General features: G+C 37.0%; 1 protein-coding gene across 15 annotated transcripts in view; it reads left to right on the top strand.

The window, feature by feature from the left end:
* tns1b (tensin 1b) overlaps positions 1–20,827 on the top strand; it is a 320,941-nt gene extending 300,114 nt beyond the window's left edge. For 14 of the 15 annotated variants that reach the window (XM_048194585.1, XM_048194582.1, XM_048194586.1 and 11 more), the window contains 11 exons: positions 184–1,235; positions 3,121–3,207; positions 4,232–4,360; positions 5,627–5,722; positions 7,845–7,922; positions 8,887–8,958; positions 11,667–11,693; positions 12,762–12,930; positions 13,952–14,020; positions 14,502–14,531; positions 16,857–20,827. In XM_048194585.1, coding sequence (XP_048050542.1) covers positions 184–1,235; positions 3,121–3,207; positions 4,232–4,360; positions 5,627–5,722; positions 7,845–7,922; positions 8,887–8,958; positions 11,667–11,693; positions 12,762–12,930; positions 13,952–14,020; positions 14,502–14,531; positions 16,857–16,998 — 1,951 coding nt within the window. In that variant the 3' untranslated portion in view covers positions 16,999–20,827. The remainder of the gene's footprint in view (positions 1–183; positions 1,236–3,120; positions 3,208–4,231; positions 4,361–5,626; positions 5,723–7,844; positions 7,923–8,886; positions 8,959–11,666; positions 11,694–12,761; positions 12,931–13,951; positions 14,021–14,501; positions 14,532–16,856) is intronic. The other variant, XM_048194584.1, reaches the window with a different exon arrangement.
* Positions 20,828–21,128: the final 301 nt, after the last annotated feature.

Here is a 21,128-nt window from a genome sequence, read left to right as displayed (position 1 = left end):
CATTTTAGCAAATACAGCTTTTAATTCATGTGCATCCATACTCTCGCTTTTTTCTTCATAGGCAGTGACGCACAAATGAAATAGGTTATAGTATACACAAACTAATTAATGTCTGGTGTAAAGGGGGTCATACTAGTGCATATTTTATAAAAATTCTAGTTCTCTTATTTTGTGGTCTTTCAGTGAAAGCACATTGGCCGATAGCGGGGTGGGAATGAATTCTCTGTCCCAGGCTGCTGTCGACTCCGTCCTTCACTCCCAGCCCTCTGAAAGAACATACCAAACACCCACACCCTCCTACCCCACCTCCAGCAGCATGTTGGGTAGCTACATCACCCCTGATATCAGCCCCTCTATGCCAGGGGTTGTGCAAAACAACACCACAACAATCCAGCCACTCACCGGTAGCCCTGGCACAAGACACCACACTGTCCTGCCTGACGTCACGTCCGCTCCCAACCTTCAGCACAGACTAGCCAATCAGGACGGCCCTGTTCTGGGCCAACAGCCAACCCCGGTCAATGGTCATCTGCCTGGAATGGCTAGTAGTCCCATGCAAGGAAGACACACCATGGTGTCCCAGGGAACGCAGAGCAGCCCGATGCTGTCCAGACAGTATCCCAACACCCACGGAACTCAGAGTAGTCCGATTCTCAGCAGGCAGCCTATGGGACAAGCTGTCCAGAGCAGCCCGGTGCTCAACCGACAGGCATCCCTCAATCAACCAATCATTCTGCCTAACCAAAGCAGCCCGGTGTTGAGTAGACAGCCGTCCGTTACCCAGCCCAACCAGGGCAGCCCCGTCCTGAGCAGGCAGTCCTCACTTACGCATCCCAGTCAGGGCAGCCCCATTCTGGGACACCACCCGTCCATCACGCAGGGTAGCCCCAGTCTGGACAGGCACCCGATGTACAGCGGCTACACCACTCCGGACGAGCGACACGGAGCCCTGTCGCGCCAGAGCAGCTCCTCTGGATACCAGCCGCCATCGACGCCTTCTTTCCCAGTCTCTCCGGCCGGATACATAGAGGGAGTGGGATTCAGACAGGGCAGCCCTGGCCTCCAACCTCAGCTTCCCGAGAAGAGACGCATGTCCAGCAGCGATCGCTCCAATGGCGGACTGTCCTACGGAACGCTCAACGGGAAGATGTCCTCGCCGGTGTCCAGTGGCGGCAGCACTCCAAGCGTTCATTTCTTCAACACGCTCCCTGATTTCTCCAAACTCAACATGTGCGGTAAGACTTTATAAAGATGAATTCCACTAGGGATCAGTGGAATCATAATGTCTTTAAATGGATAGTTCACCCAAAAATGAAAATTATCCCATGATTTACTCACCCTCAAGCCACCTTAGATGTATATGACTATCTTCTTTAAGATTAACACAATCAGAGATAGATTTAAAAATATTCTGGCTCTCCCAAGCTTTATAATGGTGAAGATTGTAGATAGAATGGGGGGGGGGGGGTTTGAAGCCCGCAAAAAATGCATCCATCCATCATAAATATAATCCATATGGTTCTAGGGGGTTAATAAAGGCCTTCTGAATTGAAGTGATGGGTTTTTGTAAGAAAAAATATCCATATTTAAAACCTTTTTAGCTATAATAACTAGCTTCCAACATACGGCCGTACGCATTGATTTGTGGCGGAAAAATAACCCCTGACCCGACTCATGACGCAATGACGAACGTGGAAGCTCGGAGGATAGAGCACCGGTCATGAATTAGAAGTCTAAAGTGAGAATTTTTAAAGAGAAATGTCGGAGGATTTCGATATAAGAGAAGAGGAGCTTCAGGCTGTTGCAAAGCCCTATTTGTTTAAAACACGAGAGGCGTGTAAGTTTACAATACTCTTACATCCTACATCATACCTCGCCTCAGGGGTTACTCATTTGGCGAAAGTCGACTTGCGCACTATGTGTACGTCGTCTGGCGGAAGCTAGTTGTTTTAGTTTATAAAGTTTTAAATATGTATATTTTTCTTACAAAAACTCATCACTTCACAGCAATTCATACTATGCTCACATGGTATTTTGTGCGCTCCACATGCATTTTGTAATATTTACATACATTTTATCAATTTTATATAAATTTGATCAATTAATTGATAAATCTTTATCTGTCAACATGTTTTTAAAAAAGTTGCAAGCCACTGTCAAGCATTTTTGATCATTTTCACAAAAGTTTCATGGCCCCCAGAATCTTTTGTTGTATGAAAATCTGAATATATCAAAAGAAAGAACAAAGCCTCTGCTTTTAAACAAAAAACAAAACTCAATTATATTATATTAATATAATATTCTAGCTTCATGCATTCTTTTTATCAACACTTGAATGTGGGTAAGTTTCATAAAAAAGCAACATTTTGAACAAAAAGCTGAGAAATTAATGTTAGACTACAACATGCATAAGCAATTCTTTGATTGCTTGTTTCTGCTCCTTTTTCACCTCTGTTTTTATCTGATTTGGAATGATTCTGTACTCTTTCAGAAGTTGCATAATAGCGCCCCCTACTATATAACAGTGAAAACATGGATTGCTGGAAAATTCCGTCTATGGCGGGGGAAGCATTGTGTCATAAATGGCGGAAAGTTCTGTCAATGGTGGGGAAAGAGTTAATTACAGACAACAATGAAAATTCCTAAAAATCTGTCTATAAACACTACATAAAATAACATTATCTTATGGTTTACATGTCATGAACTATATCTTCTTGCATGTCTTCTAATACTAAAATTTAATTCTGTCCTTGATATTTGTATTATGTACCAACCATTTTCTCAGAGAAGAGATTTGAGGCTGTGCTGTATTACAGATATACTCTGCTACATCTCTATCAACACCTTTTAACTGATTGTATTCACATACTATATACATTCAGCCTCCTGTACTTTATTGTTTTAATATATGGTGTTATGGGCTGTAAGAAACTTGTGCTTATTGTAGGTGTTGCTGTCGATAATTTAATAAGACACTGATGATGACGAGGGTAATTTTAAACAGGTGTGTGTGTTAGTGTAGTTTTGAAAGAGTAGTGCATTCAGTAGCTTAGGCATACTAAACTATTATCAGTTTACAGCTGATGGACTGCTAAATAAAGTGCATATTTCATTCCCCAGATGGAAGTCCAGAGACTAGGCTGAACGTGAAGTTTGTCCAGGACACGTCCAAATTCTGGTATAAACCAGATATCTCCAGAGACCAAGGTAAGGACGCAGTATATGTGTGTTCCAGGGTTAATTTATCTATATTTAGACCCCAAATGGAGGATTATAACTCCCATAAATAGTAAAATATGTCTCACGCCACCCTACGTGAGGTCAATCGCTGTTGGTCTCCACATCTGGTTCTCCTCCATGCTCTTATTGGATTAGATCATCTGCGTTGGAGACCTCTCTAAACGCAAGCACATGCAGTGACATCACACGGCATTCGACATATGTGTTTAGTTAAATCCAGCGAACATCTGCATCTGTTGCTTCATTAGCTTGTCTTAACGATAACAAATAAACCTCCTTAGCAAGGTTTATTTTTCCCTTCACTCACTCTCTATCTCTGTGTGTTAAACTGCGGGGGACATTGCAGCAATTTGTTAACATATTATAGCCTTCACCTTCACATCTCCAACTTGTGAATAATAATGGGAAAATAAAAAAAAATAAACTTCTGGTGAATGCATATTAAAAAATCAATCCTGTCATAAATCAATAGTAAATTGGCGTTCTTATTATTCGTCTTCCGCTCAGGGTGTCTATGGCAGCCCACAGAACCGCTTGCGGGAAAGTTATGAAATTTGGCACACTGATAGAGGATAATCCCAACATTAACTACAGCAAATTTGGTGTCTCTAGATCAAACTCTCTAGCACCACCACTTGTCCAAATTTTCACTTAATGCTTTTGATCCATAAGGGTTAGAAACAAAATTAGTTTCTTTGCTTTATCATAGTTACATGTCCAGTGCCATGGACAGAATCTTCATATTTATTCATATTTTCTGGTTATTATTGGGATTTTCGTGCCTGGGATGTCATACATTTTGGACTCATATAGCCTGTTTGACAAGGATTTATTTTCTTAGCAGATTCAATATAGAGATTGTAGAAACTATGGGTTATTAATAAGAAATTGTCTTTTCCTCCCATCTTAGTTAGGCTTAGTTATCATCAAATCAGTAATTATATGTACTTGATATTCTGGTACAAATAAACCATCTCCTCCCTCGCTTTAGCGATCAACATGCTGAAGGATCAAGAGCCTGGAGCCTTTGTCATTCGGGACAGTCATTCATTCAGAGGGGCCTACGGCTTGGCCATGAAAGTTGCCTCTCCACCTCCAACAGTGCAGCCTACAAAGAAAGGTATTTCATGTGCCTCCTCCAGGCATGTGGCTAATGCAGATAATCATTTGCCAAATGTATTCCAGACAGGAGATCTGACCCCTCCTGGATCATAATCCTGTTGTGTCTGCAGCAGACGCACACACACACACACACCCAACAACGCACACTGAAACGCATGCAATGTTTTATGATGAAAACGAAAGACAGTGGTTAACCTAGTTGTAATACACCTACTCATTTCTTTTACTCAATATTATTACACGGCTTTATGAAATACTTGATTCTGATTTGTCCGTCATGACATTCTGTGGTCAAATATTTTTGTATAATGATAAAGTACATAATTGACCACTGTGCCAGACAACTGATTTACTCCCATAATTTACTCACCCTAGGGATGGGCGGTTTTTCCGATTCTTTCGATTAATTCGAATTTTTGTTTTGCCTCGATTTTATTATTTTTGGAATCGAGAAATCGCGATTTTGAATAAAAATGTTAGCAAGCGTTCAATTAGACATGTTGACAATGCAGCAATGAACGTAGAACACATCACTGTTCTTAAGCGGCTGTTCATTCAGAAATCCGTTATTGCATTATAAAAATGAGATGCAGGCAGTGGAATGAGAAAAAAGGGCAAAGTTATTAAACGCAAGTTGAACTTTTTTTTTTTTTTTTTTTTTTTTTTTTACTTGACCGCCGTGTTTTTACAATGCCGTTTCATGGGCAAAAGACGTGAGACACAAGTGCAACACCTAAACATGTCCGCCAAACATAAAAACAATAGGACAAATAGTGCAATGAAATGCAAAAACCTGTAAACCTATTTGATATTTCGTGTTTGCATGACGGTGACAGGTTGAAAGCCTCTGTTTTGTAGTTAAGTTAAGGTGACTAGTTAAACCGAAAAAAAAAAAAAAATCGAAATCGTGAATCAGTCAATCGTTCTGAAAAATCGAGATTTTATTTTTTTGCCATATAGCCCAGCCCTAACTCCCCCTCAAGCCATCCAAGGTGTATATGTCTTTCTTCTTTTAGCCAAACACAATTTGAGTTATATTAAATAATATCAGGGCTCTTCCCAGCTTTGTAATGGATGATTTTTTTTTTTTTTTTTTTCAAATATGAACATGGTAATTTTTGTAAATTTACAGATATCAACAGGGGGTTTTACTTTGAATCAAATATTGTAACTTAAAAGTTTATTCTCCAAATGATAATATTACTGGTTGTTTTTATTATTTTGTGTTTATATATATTTCATTTTATAATCTTTATTATTGCAGCTGGAGATGTCACTAACGAGTTGGTTAGACATTTCCTGATTGAGACGAGTCCGAAGGGCGTGAGACTGAAGGGCTGCCCTAACGAGCCATACTTTGGTAAATCAAACAATTTAAATTTATTTCATTTTAAATTAAACAAAAGCTGTGTACTAAACCTATTGAGCTGTGGTTGGTGTTAGCATATTGTGAACACATTAAAAACAAATAAAATTATAAATTTTAATTAGATTAAGAGCTATTTTAAAAGGAATGTTTACCCAAAAAAGAAAATTCTGTCATCATTTACTCACCCTCAAGTTGTTCCAAACCTGTATGAATTTCTTTGTTCACAAAGGAAGCTATTTTAAAGAATGTTTGTAACCAATTGTGGGGCACCATTGACTTCCATAGTATGGAGAGAAAAAAAAACCATTGAAGTCAATGGGGCCCATTAACTGTTTGGTTACAGACATTCTTCAAAATATCTTCCTGTTCGGCATAACAAAGAAATTTATACAAGTTTGGAACAACTTAAGGGTGAGTAAATGATGACAGAATTTTCATTTTTGGGTCAACTATTTATTTATTTTATTTTTTTTTTGCTTACTTAGCTTCATTGCTCCACATGGCTTGAGAACATTGACACTAGAATGATTTGTTGAATGTGAAAGCCCAATCTGTCAAGCTTGTAGAACAAATGCTTGTGTGGTTTTTGCTCTTCAATACAAGTTAACATGTGAATCCTTCCTTTTAAATCAAGCTGTCCGTGTAGCTTCCAGAAAGCTGTAGAACATATGTAGTCCAAACGACAGCATGGAAGCAGCTGACATTATTAAGTACATCTCAAAGACGGCCCCTCTCTAATTTACTGTCTGCTGACCACATTACACGGAGGCCTAGTCTGTTCAATGGACAGCGCTGTCTTCTCCAATATGCCCCTTTCCACATCAAATAAGGAGACATAAAAATTAGGGTTGGGCCGTTTACATAAGAGCTCAAACATCCTGTTATGGTAACCATTGCGTAAGCGTGTGTTTATAATGAAAAGCAGAGTAGACAAAGAAAAACTGTGATGTGTGAGAATGAAAGCAGGTGTGGATGAAATTTGGCAGGATTTCTGTGTTTTCGGGAATAACGCTCATGTTAATAAATGTACAGAAGTATCTAAGCTCCACTCCTCCAGACAATGGACGTTTGCCAGGACGCCCACAGCTCACAGGAACAGTTCACCCGAAAAATGTTATCATCATTTGTTTATCCTCATGTCATTTGTTTCTGTGGATACAGAAGGTGAATTTCTTTAGAATCTTTCACTGAGTTCTCCAAAAAGGACAAAAAGCACCATAAACATATCATAAAAGCAGTCCAAACGACTATATTGAAAGTCTTCTGAAGTCTGGCTTTATGTGACAAAAAGATGAATATTTTGATTATTTTCCACTGAAAATCTTGCATAGATTGAAGTGTCATGTCATGTTTTTGGTCTTTGTGTGTCTTGTGACTAAACATCATTGACATCAAACCTGACACAATGCTTTTACAGTGCCATATTTGATTTTCAGTAAATGACAACTTACATTTAGGTCTCTATCATATGGCTTCAGAAGACTTGGATTATCGTTCACAAGTCAAATGGGCTACTTTTGTAATACTTCTATGTTGCTTTTTGGGGTTTTTTCACCTTTTGTGTTTCATGGAAAGAAGAAAGTCCTGTTTGGAACAAAATGAAGGGAAGTAGCTGTTTAGGAGTGAACTGATTCTTGTAAAAGGGACCTTACAGTGAAATGAGTAAACTGTCTTCATTTCCTGTTAGTGTTGATAAAATCGGATTGCTGAAGGAGGAGAGTTTAAAGCTGATAATAACATTTAAAATTGGCAACAAGGACTCCTTTCCGCCATTAAACTGGATGTTTTTGCTTCCGAAGTGCAACAGCTTTATAGCTATTTCTCATGTACAGGAAGGAAACATTTTGCCCAAAAAAAGCCCATCGTGAGTTAGTTTTTCCTAATATAGTCAATATATTTGAAGACTCTGGAGGTTGAACCACATACTACTATTACGGTCCTTCCTATCCTCATAACTCTCGCTGCCACAACTGTTCAACAACATGGATTTATGGTTTGCCAGGCCTGGCATCAAAGTTTGACCTCTTCAGGACAGCTGTAATGTAAGGTATGCCCTCCTCTGATTTCCGCTCGTAAATCTGACCCCAATTTTGTTTTCATCTTCTGTGTCCAGGCTGCCTGTCTGCACTGGTCTACCAGCACTCCATCACTCCACTGGCTCTACCCTGCAAACTAGTCATACCAACCAGAGGTGAGACATCATATCTGTTTCTCTACTCATACAGTGGGGTCCAAAAGTCTGAGACCACTCTGAAAACCTGTTTTTTTTTTTTTTTTTTTTTTCTTAAATTTGTGAAAGAGAGAGATCTAGATATATATAAAGCAGCAGGTGCCTGTTCAATGAAGTGATTTTATATATATATATATATATATATATATAGATACTATATATATACATTGTGTTATGTTTTTCTATGGTAACACCATCAACTCTCAGAACAATTTGCCTTTTTATAAGCTGTAATTATGAGCTCTACGAGGACATGAACACTTTTTACAAGTTGAAATCTCGTAATTACGGTAATTACAACATGCCGTGAATGCACCTAAAGTCACGTGATTCTGGAAAATGGATTTGGTAAATGTGTTTTTATCATAGCTTATGTGCATATCGTCTTACTCAGTAAAACAGTTATCCACCTCATGGGAGTGAATACAGTTTATATGCATATTTCAGATTGCATACAAATACATGGATGGAAACCTGAGGTATTTGCACTCCTTTGTTCAAACTTTGCTGTCATTAAAGCAAAAAATAATATTTTCACTAGTAGTCTCAGACTTTTGGAGCCCACTGTATGAGTTTGTGTACCTGACTGTACATTCCCACTCATCATGACCTCACTTAGCTGCGCCCTCTGTCATGATGATGTATGTCCTGTTTGCCCAGTGTGAATAATTGAGAGCATTTTGCGGTGCGTTCAGCTTGACTTCGTCCTCAGCCAACTGCTATATGCCATCCAGGTGTCAGGGGGCCAGAAACCACAGACCTTTATGTGTGCATTTCTGCCTTTTCAAACACAGTGTGACGGCGTGTTTGCGAGGCGCTTTGATTCCTAGCCTAGCGAGAATTCCCACAGCAGAACGACAGGTCGTAGCACTCAACCTGACAGGATATGCACAGTCTAAACTCTGACCTGCTGTCATTTTTACAGATCCACTGGAGGAATCGCCTGAGACTGCAACACCAACTAACCCGGCGACAGAGATGCTCAAACAGGGTGCAGGTGAGAATTTTTACATCAGTGTCTAATAGTATTAAATTAATCACTTATTTGTATCTTTTCCCCCCTGAACCTCATAAAAAAACAATGTTCCAGATTCAGGTTCAAATTAAGATCTACTAATGGAATTTGTGGCACAATGTAATTTACCACAGAAAACAGCCTTTCAGCTCTCATGACTCTCAGTGTTTAAAAAACAAACAAACAACAAAAACAACAATAATCACAGTTGCAGTAACACAGTGTCTACACCGGACACAACAGTTGTCATGTCGCGCCACAACAGCTTGAGACTGTCTGTCTACACTGGACGCAACAAAGCGATTATTGCAAATACGTTTGTTCTTTATGTCAGAAGTAGCATGAGGGCTTGAAGTATGTCAGAAGTATAAACTGGGCATCAGCTTACTGTCTGCATTTTGTCATGTCGCGCCACATCCGGTGTAGACAGCATCACTTATTATAATGGGTTTTATGTGCTTTTGTTGCGTCGCTTCGTGTCACTTGTGTCTGTTGTAGACAATAAACATTAAAACACGAAATATTTTTCAAAATATACATAAAGTTTGCATGATATGTGTACATATTACCGGAAAGAGACCATTTGCATGGAGAAAAGTCATGAGAATTACATCTATAACGCAAAACCAGAAGCCTGACCGTGTAGAATAGCTTGAATAATAAACCGTTTTTTTAAGTGCTTTAATAAATATATAAGCTGCACATTTGTGCTTTTAAACAATCAGGGACATTAAACATTTTTTTCTTCCATTACAAGTAACAACAATATTTTGGTAAAAAAAGAAAACTGAGGGATTAGTCAAAATTATATTTTGTGGTAATTAATATTATTCCTTAAATGCTCATGATAGATATAATGCTGATAGACATTGAATTTGCATGCAAAAAACCTAGAGATTGTGAACTCATTTGTAAAAAAAAAAAAAAAAAAAAAGTTGATATTTTCTTGCTTCCACTGCAGCAAGAAACTAGATATTATTTATAGAGGTAATATAATACCTATAATGTCAATAAAAGTAAAATATTGAATCTGGAACATTTGTTTAAAAACAGAATTGAATGCATTAATGTTCATTGTGTTTAGCACAGCTTCATTCAGCAAAATTCCAGTTTTATGTAAGTGTATTTTAGTTTTATGTAAGTGTAAGTGTATTTATCAGCAATATTTATCCATCTTAGCTCTCTATGTATGCTCTTTGGAAGAACTCACATAAGTTCATGAGAAAATGTTTTGTAGAAAGACTATTTATAATAGGTGGATAAATGTATATTGGGATCAAAGCGATGTGGATGGGAAAGCATGTAATTCCACAATAAAGGCTAATAGTAGCTGACTAAAAACAAAAGAATAATGATAAAAGAATAATGAAGATTAGGTCTCACACCCGGCAGAGGTGTGAAAGGTTTGTTGAGTGAGAACAATAGAAATACGAATGGGGCAGTTCACCACACCAGACATAGAAAATAAATTTCAAGGGAGCAATATACAAGGTGGCAATATTTTTTTTTTATTAGCCTTTTCTAAATACACACATGACATAGTCTTAGCAAATGTTTCATAAAATTAATATTTTTTGAGATAACATCCACAGATTTGAAACGAAGCATGACCACACTTGTGGCTTCAGCTGTTTCAATGTTTCTACGCTACAGCCACCTCATTTTTTATACATTTTTTTCATATATTTATGTTTGTTTTTATGTTTGAGATTATATATCTTAATATTAATAACAGTCGAGTCTTGAACTGTAAACTCTCAAGTGTTGGCTATATATATATATATATATATATATATATATATATATATATATATATATATATATATATATTGGTTATGTGTCTATTCAGAATGACTTATGAGCAACCTTTTTATTTTGGGTATGTCATTTATGCCCCCTTGTCAAAATGGGGGGTGAGGGAGAATGGGTTAAAGGGTTAGTTCACCCAAAAGTGAATATTCTGTCATTAATTACTCATGTCGTTCCACACACGTAAGACCTTTGTTCATCTTCGGAACACAAATTAAGATATTTTTGATCAAATCCGTTGTCTCAGTGAGGCCTCCATTGACAGCAAGACAATTAACACTTTCAATGCCCAGAAAGCTACTAAAGACGTATTTAAAACAGCTCATGTGACTACAGTGGTTCAACCTTAATGTTATGAAGCGACGAGAATACTTTTTGTGCGGCAAAAAAACAAAATAATGACTTTATTCAACAATATCTAGTGATGGGCGATATCAAAACACTGCTTCATGAAGCTTCGAAGATTTACAAATCTTTTGTTTTGAATCAGTGGTTCAGAGCTTGTATCAAACTGACAAAGTCACGCCCCCCTGTGGTGATCCATTGAAATTTCAAAACACTTATGATGTAACGAAGCCTCGTTTACTGAAATCACGTGACTTTGGCAGTTTGATACACTCTCCCAACCACTGATTCGAAACAAAAGATTCGTAAAGCTTCGAAGCTTCATGAAGCAATGAGGGTGAGACATGATGGTGAGTAATTCATGACAGAATTTTCATTTTTGGGTGAACTAACCCTTTAAATGAGGGTTTTATTCCATTAGTTTAAGCATTAGTGCAGTCACACAAGCTCTGTTACTTGTTTATTATCTGATATAACTCTGAATCAACTGCCATGTTCTTCTCCACCCTGGTGTCACTCCTGTGGAAATGATTTAGGGCAGAAGAGTTCAGCTGACTCCCATGGTAAACCCAGTGATGCTCTGCGTATTTAATTCATTTATCTGTGTTGTTGTTGTGTTTAACCTGACTTTGACTGCCGTGTCTAGAGAGAGAACTGCACTCCTCCTCTTGTCTGTGCATGTGATGGTTCAGACCTCCAGAAGCACCTTTACCTGTCTGCTAAAAACTGTTTGGCTGCTGCTGTGTTTTCAGCTTTTTGTCAAGGCCTCGACTGTATTTCAAGAACACCTTTCTGACTGAATATGGCATGTTCTTTCATGACTGATGTTAGATTACTATGCATGGATCTACTTATAGATGATGCCAGTGGTTCTCAATTCCTTTTCAGCTCTGCCTTTGAGCCCTTTGAGCCCTCCCATTCATAAGCCAATTATAAATGCTAATTATTTGTTGCCATTTTTTGGTAAAGTACATAATACCATTGAATTGTACTGTAGATAGTTATGTTATAAAGAAAAACTGGTATAAAAACCATCATCTGCATTTGAAGAATATGAAAACTTTAATAATGGAAATTATTAAGGGAAAAAAAGCAAAAATACAAATAATATTTTAAATCTATATGTTAAAAATAAATAAATAAAACACTAATACTGATTTGCAGAGGCAGTAATAAAGGGTAGTTCACCCACAAATGATGCACTTTAAGAAAACGCACACAAACATACAAATATTGATTAAAAAAAAACAAAATCTTAAACTTTTAAGTGCTAAAACTGAAACTGAAATAAAAATAAAGCTAAGTAGAAATGTTTAAAATATAATAATAAAAAAAATGGCACAAGCACATAACAAAATGACTAAAATTAAAATGGAAAATATAAAAATAAAGGCTAATTCAAAATATTATTAAATACCATAATATCATATAAATAATACCCACAGCCCACACTTTGAGAACCACTGGATTATGCAAATGCGGAATATACTAATGATATGTGTGTTTGATGAGATCACAGTGTGGAGATTAGAGTTTATGTAAAGGTGCATCTGCATTGATTTGGTTGTAATTGAATTCTTTGAAGATCCACCACAGATATTGATCTATGCGTGTTTACTTGTCTTTCCCAGCATGCAATGTCCTGTACATAAACTCTGTGGATATGGAGTCTCTGACTGGCCCTCAGGCCATCGCCAAGGCCATCTCAGAAACCATGACGGCCAGTGCGGCGCCCTCAGCCACCATCGTTCACTTCAAGGTGTCGGCACAAGGCATCACGCTCACCGACAACCAGAGAAAGTCAGTCTTTTCTTTCTTTCTTTCTTTCTTTCTTTCTTTCTTTCTTTCTTCCTTACTTACATTCTTTCTCTTTTTTCTTTCTTTCTTATATTTGTCCTTTCGTCATTTTCTTTCTTTTGGTCTCTTTTCTTCCTTGTTCTTTCCCTTTTTTCCTTATGTTCTTTCGTTGTTCCTTTTGTCCTTTCATCATTTTCTCTTTCTTTCTTTCTTCGTTCATTCATTATTTATTTTCTTTCATTTGTTTGTTCTTTCGTCTCTTTCATTCTTTTGTCTTTTTTCACTCTTTCATCTATTTTTTTTTCTTTCACCTCTTTCTACCATTCTTTCGTCTTTCTTTCTTTCTTTTGTCATTTTCTTTCTTTCTTTCTGTCTTATTTTTTTCTTTCCTTCCTTGTGTTCGTTCTTTCTTTCTTTCTTTCTTTCTTTCTTTCTTTCTTTCTTTCCCTTTTTTCCTTATGTTCTTTCGCTGTTCCTTTTGTCCTTTCATCATTTTCTCTTTCTTTCTTTCTTTCTTTCTTTCTTTCTTTCTTTCTTTCTTTCTTTCTTTCTTTCTTTCTTTCTTCCTTCGTTCATTCGTTCATTCATTCTTTATTTTTCTTTCTTTCATTTGTTCACTTTTTTGTTCTTTCTTTCTTTCTTTCTTTCTTTCTTTCTTTCTTTCTTTCTTTCTTCTATTTGTCCTTTCATCATATTCTTTCTTTTGGTCTTTCTTTCTTTCTTTCTTTCTTTCTTTCTTCCTTCGTTCATTCGTTCATTCATTCTTTATTTTTCTTTCTTTCATTTGTTCACTTTTTTGTTCTTTCATCTTTCTTTCTTTCTTTCTTGTTCTTTCCCTTTTTTCCTTATGTTCTTTTCCTTTTTTTTCTTATGTTCTTTCTTTGTTCCTTTTGTCCTTTCATAATTTTCTCTTTCTTTCTTTCTTTCTTTCTTTCTTTCTTTCTTTCTTTCTTTCTTTCTTTCTTTATTCAAAAGCTACCTCTGAACATGTTTTAAAAGCAGATACCTGTGATTTCTTCCACAGGCTTTTCTTCCGGCGCCATTATCCCATCAGCACGGTCACGTTCTGCGACATTGATCCACAGGAGAGGAAGTAAGCAAACCCTGAAACATTAGCATTACTTTACAAACAAAAGTCAATGTCACAACATTTATTTATTGATCTGTGGATATAGTGACAGGATCAGGAGTCTAATACAGGCTGTTTCTGAGCACAGAGCTTTATTACTGGTGCTTGTCAGGCAGCATTGCTGTTAATGTTGCTCATTATTACAATTGAGGATCTTTTTAAAGCTAATTTACCCTTAAGCCATTAGTTTTAAAGCTCAAGGTTCTTTATATATCACATGACTATTAGGGTTAGGGTTAGTTTTGTTATTGATTTGTCTATGTTCAAATTGTTACTCAAACTTTTAATGTGTGATTAATGTTGTGGTTTTATTGTATTGATTTTTATTAATATTGTCTTTTGTAAAGCATCATGTTCATCATCATGCTCTATAAATATGTGTTATTAGTATTTAGCTAATGCTGTAGTTGTTAAACATCTATAATCTGTTTCAATGTGATTCCAGGTGGAGCAAACCAGAGGGTGGCACTGCAAAGTAAGTACCAGCTTTTGATAATGAAGAACTTGATCTTTTGCAGCTTAGCAGACGCTGTTATCTGAAAGCAGTTTAGATATGCATCAGTCTCAAGCTCTGCTCCCCCTCCCTAATGCATCATGGGATAAAATGCTTATGCTCAGGGGTATCATGATGAATGAGCGGGATTGTGCTAACACAACCTGATGCTAGCCTGCTAACCCTCACACACGTGTGTCTTACCCTCTGACGCTACAACATACGGGAAGGATAAATGCTCTCATTCTCATAAACCTGAACACTTTTGATTATTGTAAAGGCTGTACTGTACTTTGAAAACCTGTAGCAAGTCATCTAAATTCATCTGCAAAGAATGCATTTACATAGAAGCCTTAAAGAGGCAAAAAAAACAGTTTCTAAGAATCATAGAGAGGATTTTTGATTGTGACTATTATATATACCTATTATAAGTGATCCTCAGGGAAAAACAAATAAATGATTAAAAAGGTATATGATCCTCTCACACACCCAATCTGAGCAGATCTCTTTACTAAGCACTTGAGTGTTCAAGCACAAGATGCTTTACACTCCCTGAGCAATGAGGCATGTGACAGCCCTCACGGCTCGATCTGGGCAGACTTTGAAAGAGATTGTTCTGGAACGTCAGTGTTATAAAGCGCTGTGCTGTTGATGCAGTAGGCAGATATGTTAGAGAGGAAGAATAGATCATCGGACTGGGCTGAGGATGAAAGCACATGATCACGGCGAACATCAGTCTGCTGTTGTGGAAAGTTGAGAAGAGAAGCTCGAATATAATACCATCACAGAAGGAACAATACTGCAGAGTTTATATGTCCAGGGTAGAGCAGGGTTGTGCATTTAACAACATGTACACTGATGCGTGCCTGAGTTCATGTGTACAGTACTGCTATAAGAAATAGCAAAAGCCATGTTTTCTTGACTAGAGGTAGGGTCATGTTTTGTTAGAAAGGACTACAGATGGTAACGGGGTGAATCTTACAAAAATAATTTCAGGCCACATTTCACCTCAAAGAGAAATTATATTTTATATACAGAAGGTTTATTATTTGGACTATTAAGACTTTTTTTCCATTGTGATTTTTTTTTATTTTGTATTCTATTCTATTTTATGACATATATTCTATTTTTATGACATTTAAGCACATATTGCCCCCATTCTGATGTCATGATTCCCTCCATGACTGCCCTTCAAAAGTTTGGAAACACCCTAGAATGATAGAGTTTTGGACAATATTGGCATGAATCCTTTTTAATTTGTGATAATTTTGCACTGATAAGGGACAACACAAACTACGAAAACACATTTTATTATATAAACCGTTTATACTTAGAAAAAAACGTACATTTTCGATTCATCAAAATATCCACCATTAGCAGCTATCTGACCTAAACTGGGTTCTAATTGGTTCATTGTATTCTAAACTTAATTGGCAATCAATTGTTGAAGCTATTAAGGTGTGCTGACCCAAAAAACTTTCACAAACCTGGGCCAAGTTTAAACCAGTAACCAGGCATCACAGCTGGCAAAGGGGCATGTCTGACTTTGACATGTATATATGCCATTATTATGTAATCAAAATGAAAGTTATTATTGCTGGTCTTCAATGATAATGTCAAGTTACTGTAATGTATTTGCACCAAAAAATAAGGATTTATGCTGATATCGTCCAAAACCACACTTTGTTTCCAAACTTTTGGAGGGCAGTGTGTGATATATATATATATATATATATATATATATATATATATATATATATATATATATATATATATATATATATATATATATTTTATTATTATTAATTATTATTAAAAAAATACAGTCCAGTCATAGAAAACCTGGGAATATCAGGGAAATTTAAAAGTGTGTTTTCCATGCCTGGAACAGTTATGGAAATTAATAACATCTTAAAAAAAGGAATGGAAAATGCATGGACATTTCTATAATGTGTGTGTATGACTTTGTTAATTAATGTGGACGGTTTAACACATACAAAATAAAAATTAGCTCGATTTATTCAGCATCTGTTCTTCTAATCAAAATAATCTGTACATCTCAAGTAAAAGAAGAAGAAAAAATATGCTTTCTTTTTATTCTACATTAATTTGGGGATTCAGTGTGTAAATATATTTATGCTTACAAGTTTAGGTGTGATTAATCACAGAAATCTGTTAATTTATTAAATTTCAGATTTAGATTGACAGCCAAATAATTTTCTAATTCTATTAATTCTAGGGTGGATAGTGACCTAGACATGGTTGACTTAAATATCGCATATTAAAAGTTCTTCTTCTTCTTCACAGGTTCTTTGGCTTTGTGGCCAGAAAACAAGGCAGCACAACAGACAACGTCAGTCACCTGTTCGCAGAGATGGATCCTGATCAACCGGCCACGGCCATCGTCAACTTTGTCTCTAAAGTGATGATCAACTCTCAGAAGCGGTGAACTCGTCACACAGCTCTGCTTTCTGGAGGACTTTCATTTTGCTCTGTTTTTTTTTTTTTTACGTTTCTGTTTTACGTTCTGTGTGTTTGGGTGAGAGGCTGTGTGTACGTGTGGTTGCGAATGTGTGAGGAAAGGTTATTCGGACGGTAGTGAGGAAGAGGGACAGAGGAAGTGCAGTGTGGGCGTAGAGGAGCGAAGTACAGAGGGGAGGTGATCTTCATCTCACTTGGAGGGGACGTGGAAATGATGTCAGTGATTGTATTGCTTGTTTTTTAGAAAAAAGGACAAGAAAAAGTAAAAAAAAAAAAAAAAGAGTTGATGAGGAGGCTGAAATCTGGGGCTGATGTACCAAAGATAAGAGAGCAGTCAGGACAAACCAATCATTACTCAAGCGTCCTTGTATATCTTGGTAAACCACAGCTGCTTCGTCAAAACTGTACATATGAACTGAAGCATCACCTCTTTTCTTTCTCAAAGCGGCTCCGGTTTTTCACATTTCATATGCCTACTAAAAGCAGTTTCCAGTCCACTCTGGATAAACTCAAAACCTTGTGGGGATTTTGAAGATCCCTCACTTATAACAGACCTAGCAGAAGCTAAAAGTGAGGACGAATGAGACATCTTCACCCTCAGAGAGAACATGGGATGCTGGAGTCATTGTTTCAGTAATTCAGTGTCTCCGTTCACCTGCGGTCCATAAATACATCCAGCAGTTTCCCTACTCTGAAAAGTGCAATACAATGGCACCCGAAGTCAGATTTCCAGGTTCATTATTGAAGTCGGATATGGGAGATGTCTACTGAAAGTTTCTGTTGCCTGAAACTCAATTTTGCAGGTGTTTAAGTGCCAACGAACAGTAAAGCAACCAAATTGCATTCTTTGTGCAATGCTAGCTTTTGTTCTGCAGGTATGTAATTGTCAAAAAACATTTTATTTGCTTAAAACCGAACATTTATCATTATCCGTGCACATCTATTTTGGTGCCGCCATGTTAGCGTGACTTTACGCATAGGCCTACCGTCTAAACAAGTCACATTTGTTTATATAGTGCTTTGTACAATAAAGAAAAAGTTTCAAATAAGCTTCAGCAGTGTTCATTTTACAAAGTTTTCGAGAAAGATCTCTGTGAAATGACAGTAATAGATGGATGTCCGACTTTAAGTGTCATTCTTTTGCACTTTCCAACTAGGTACTGAGCTGAATGAAGAAACATATAACACAAATCTTTTATGCAAGTGTCCAGCGTCACCTTTTAGTTCCCGGGGCCGGTTGCATAAACCACTTAGACTAGTCTTAAAAATGTTTTCTTGAAGAGCGGTCCTAATTTTTTAAAGTCCGTTTCATAAAAAGGTAGATTGGTGTCATTTGAATTGGAAAAATAACATTGATTACCCCTTGGTTAACTGCAAGTTGGTCAAACAAAGTTTCTGCAACTGGCCCCTGGTCTTAGGTCTTCACTTGCTAGCGTCCATTAGCCGCTGCTGAGCTCTCTTCTCTTCAGGTCTGAGTGTGCATCATCGTGTATCTGGCAGTAAGGTGTGAATCTGTCACTGTATCTCTATGCCTCGCTTAAAACACACTCTCACACTATCATTCTACCCCAAAGTAAGCTAAGTATATATACTTCAAAAAGTGATTTTACTGAATATTTATTGTATTATTATGTTTTTGCTACTTTTTTTGCGCTATGTTAACTCATTTACCCATAGATATATTGTATAGTCTACATAAAGATTAGCCTCTGAAAGAAATACTCTTTATTTTGGCTAATATTTCACAATCATGAGGTTTTGAGAAGCATTCTATTATATATGGTGTAAATTGTATGTTTTCGGAAAGCTTGTCATTATTGGATATTTTCTCACATCGTTTTTCTTTGGCGTTAGATCGACATTCTAAATAGAACTCACTGTCGCTTTTGCATACGTCCTAAAGTTCTTTCGGATAAAGTGAGTTGGCTGATATGTTTACTGCAAGAGGCTTTGTGTAAAGAAAAGTAAGGAAGTGTCTTTATTTTTGTATTGTTGTTATTATTATTATTATTTTGCCGTCTTTTCCCTCCCAGTATTCAGCCATCGGTGAAACCCACACGTTTAGCCGCTAGCAGTGATTCTCTCAGGCAGAATTCAGTATTTTGTTTCATACTGCCATCGTGAGGCGCTGTCAGGTATTGCCAGCCATATCGTCATCTATGCATCCTCTACAATTACCTTAGATTCACAGACCTGTTCTGAATCCTTACTAAATTTAGATTTAAAGCAATACTGCAGTGTTTTAACTGTGATTTGAGGTGAAAGTACTCATTGACTCTTTAGTTTAAGCAGGATGTTCGATCCGTGCGGTCCCACGTCTCCACAAATAGGGTGTCTTCAAAACAATTATTGCTTCCCCCCCCCCTATGTAAATACTTCATTTTTGCCAAAGATTTTATTTCACATTTATATGCCTGAGTTTGAGATTTGATCACTGTCTGGTCGTATGCGAACGATGGCTTGTTGTTTTTAGCATGGGGGTCTGTTTTGACTCGATGCACATGCTATATGACGTGTTCGACTGTGTTTGGTTGCCATGATTCCCTTTTGTTTAGCCTTAAATACTACTCCAAAAGAATGCAAAGCACTTAACGATCAGGAGCTGAAAAATTGCAAAACATCAGATAAAAACGACTGCTTCAATTATAACAGCAACACCGTGTTTACACTGGAAGCGTCCAGCGGTTTGAGGTTGTCTGAACTGGAAGCTCCAGGCTACGCTTCAATCAAAATACAATTTGTGGCAAATAAAATCTTTTTTAAAATCCACTTTGCATGGTTTGTTTTATAATACCAATGTTCTTACACACAATTGGCCTCATTTATGAAAGTTGTGCAGAATTTCTGTGTGCATGACTCGTAAGTCCACTCTTATGTAAGTAGATGCATTTAATTGAGTTTACATAAGAATGAATTTACAGATTACGCAGTTAATTTGTCATGTTTCATGAATAAGACACTGTATTAGTATTAAAACAAATGTGTACTTAGATGGTTTAAATAAGTAGGCCATGCAAGCTGATATTTGCAAGTAAAAAAAATCAGATAATTATCAGCATAATTAAAGGTGCTTCGAGCGAATTCTGAGAAACGTGGATCGGACCGAGAACCAAAACACACTTGTAGCCAATCAGCAGTAAGGGGCGTGTCCACTCATTGGGGGGAGGTGCCTGTGTTGCATAGGGTTTTCGTGAATTTCCTTTTGGGTAGGGGCATGTTTGTTTTGGTGATTTCAAATATCAACAACGTTTCTCAGAAATTGCTTACTGTACCTTTAAGTCACTGGAATGTAGAAAGTGTAGACAGTTGAGTTGATTGTCTATGTTTGTCGTACTGGACGTGTCTGGTGTAGACATGGTGTAAGAGTGATTATGCACACTAGAATCTATATATATATATATGTATTTACTTGCTTTGCTTGCCTTTCTGGACATTTAATTCGGTGCATAGGCTAAGATAAACAACATTTGTTTTCAAAAAATATTTTACAAACCACACAGAAATTGATTTTGCATTTACCTGAACATATCTACGCAGTCAGACAAAGAGATCCTCCAACAAAATCAGCTCCATACTCCTCCATGTATTAGTCAGCAGTGTTGTATTATTATATATATATATTTTTATGTCCACTTGTTAACAGACTTAGAATGTGTGAATGAGCTACTATTGCTGTACAGAACCACGTTGTTTTATTTGCTTCATGTTTTACAGCCTCATTGTATTGTTTTGGCAAAAAATATACATTAAAGAGCGATCCAAATCAGTTACATTAAAGTACACTGTTGCTAGAAAAAGAGTCCTGGTTTGTGCGTTTTTTAGATGCTTCACCGCTAGTGAATCATGTGCATGAGGTGCAGCGTTACACTGCATTAACGGCTCTGAATGAAAGGTATTTGCTTTTACTGATGTAACTGTCACAGCAGCAATCACGTAGGAGGCCAAGCCTCTTTTTCCATAGTGCCCTGTCAGATACTGAGGAAAATGAGAAGGAAAAATAAACTTGCACAAAGAAACCTTGGAGGTAGGTCAATGAATGACAGTGCATTACTTCTAATTCTCTCCTTCATAGCCAAATAAACCTTCATTTATGGATTG

The sequence above is a fragment of the Megalobrama amblycephala genome, linkage group LG6 (assembly GCF_018812025.1).
Source record: "Megalobrama amblycephala isolate DHTTF-2021 linkage group LG6, ASM1881202v1, whole genome shotgun sequence".
Classification (NCBI taxonomy): Eukaryota; Metazoa; Chordata; class Actinopteri; order Cypriniformes; family Xenocyprididae; genus Megalobrama; species Megalobrama amblycephala.
This window is presented reverse-complemented; position numbering and strand designations above follow the sequence as displayed.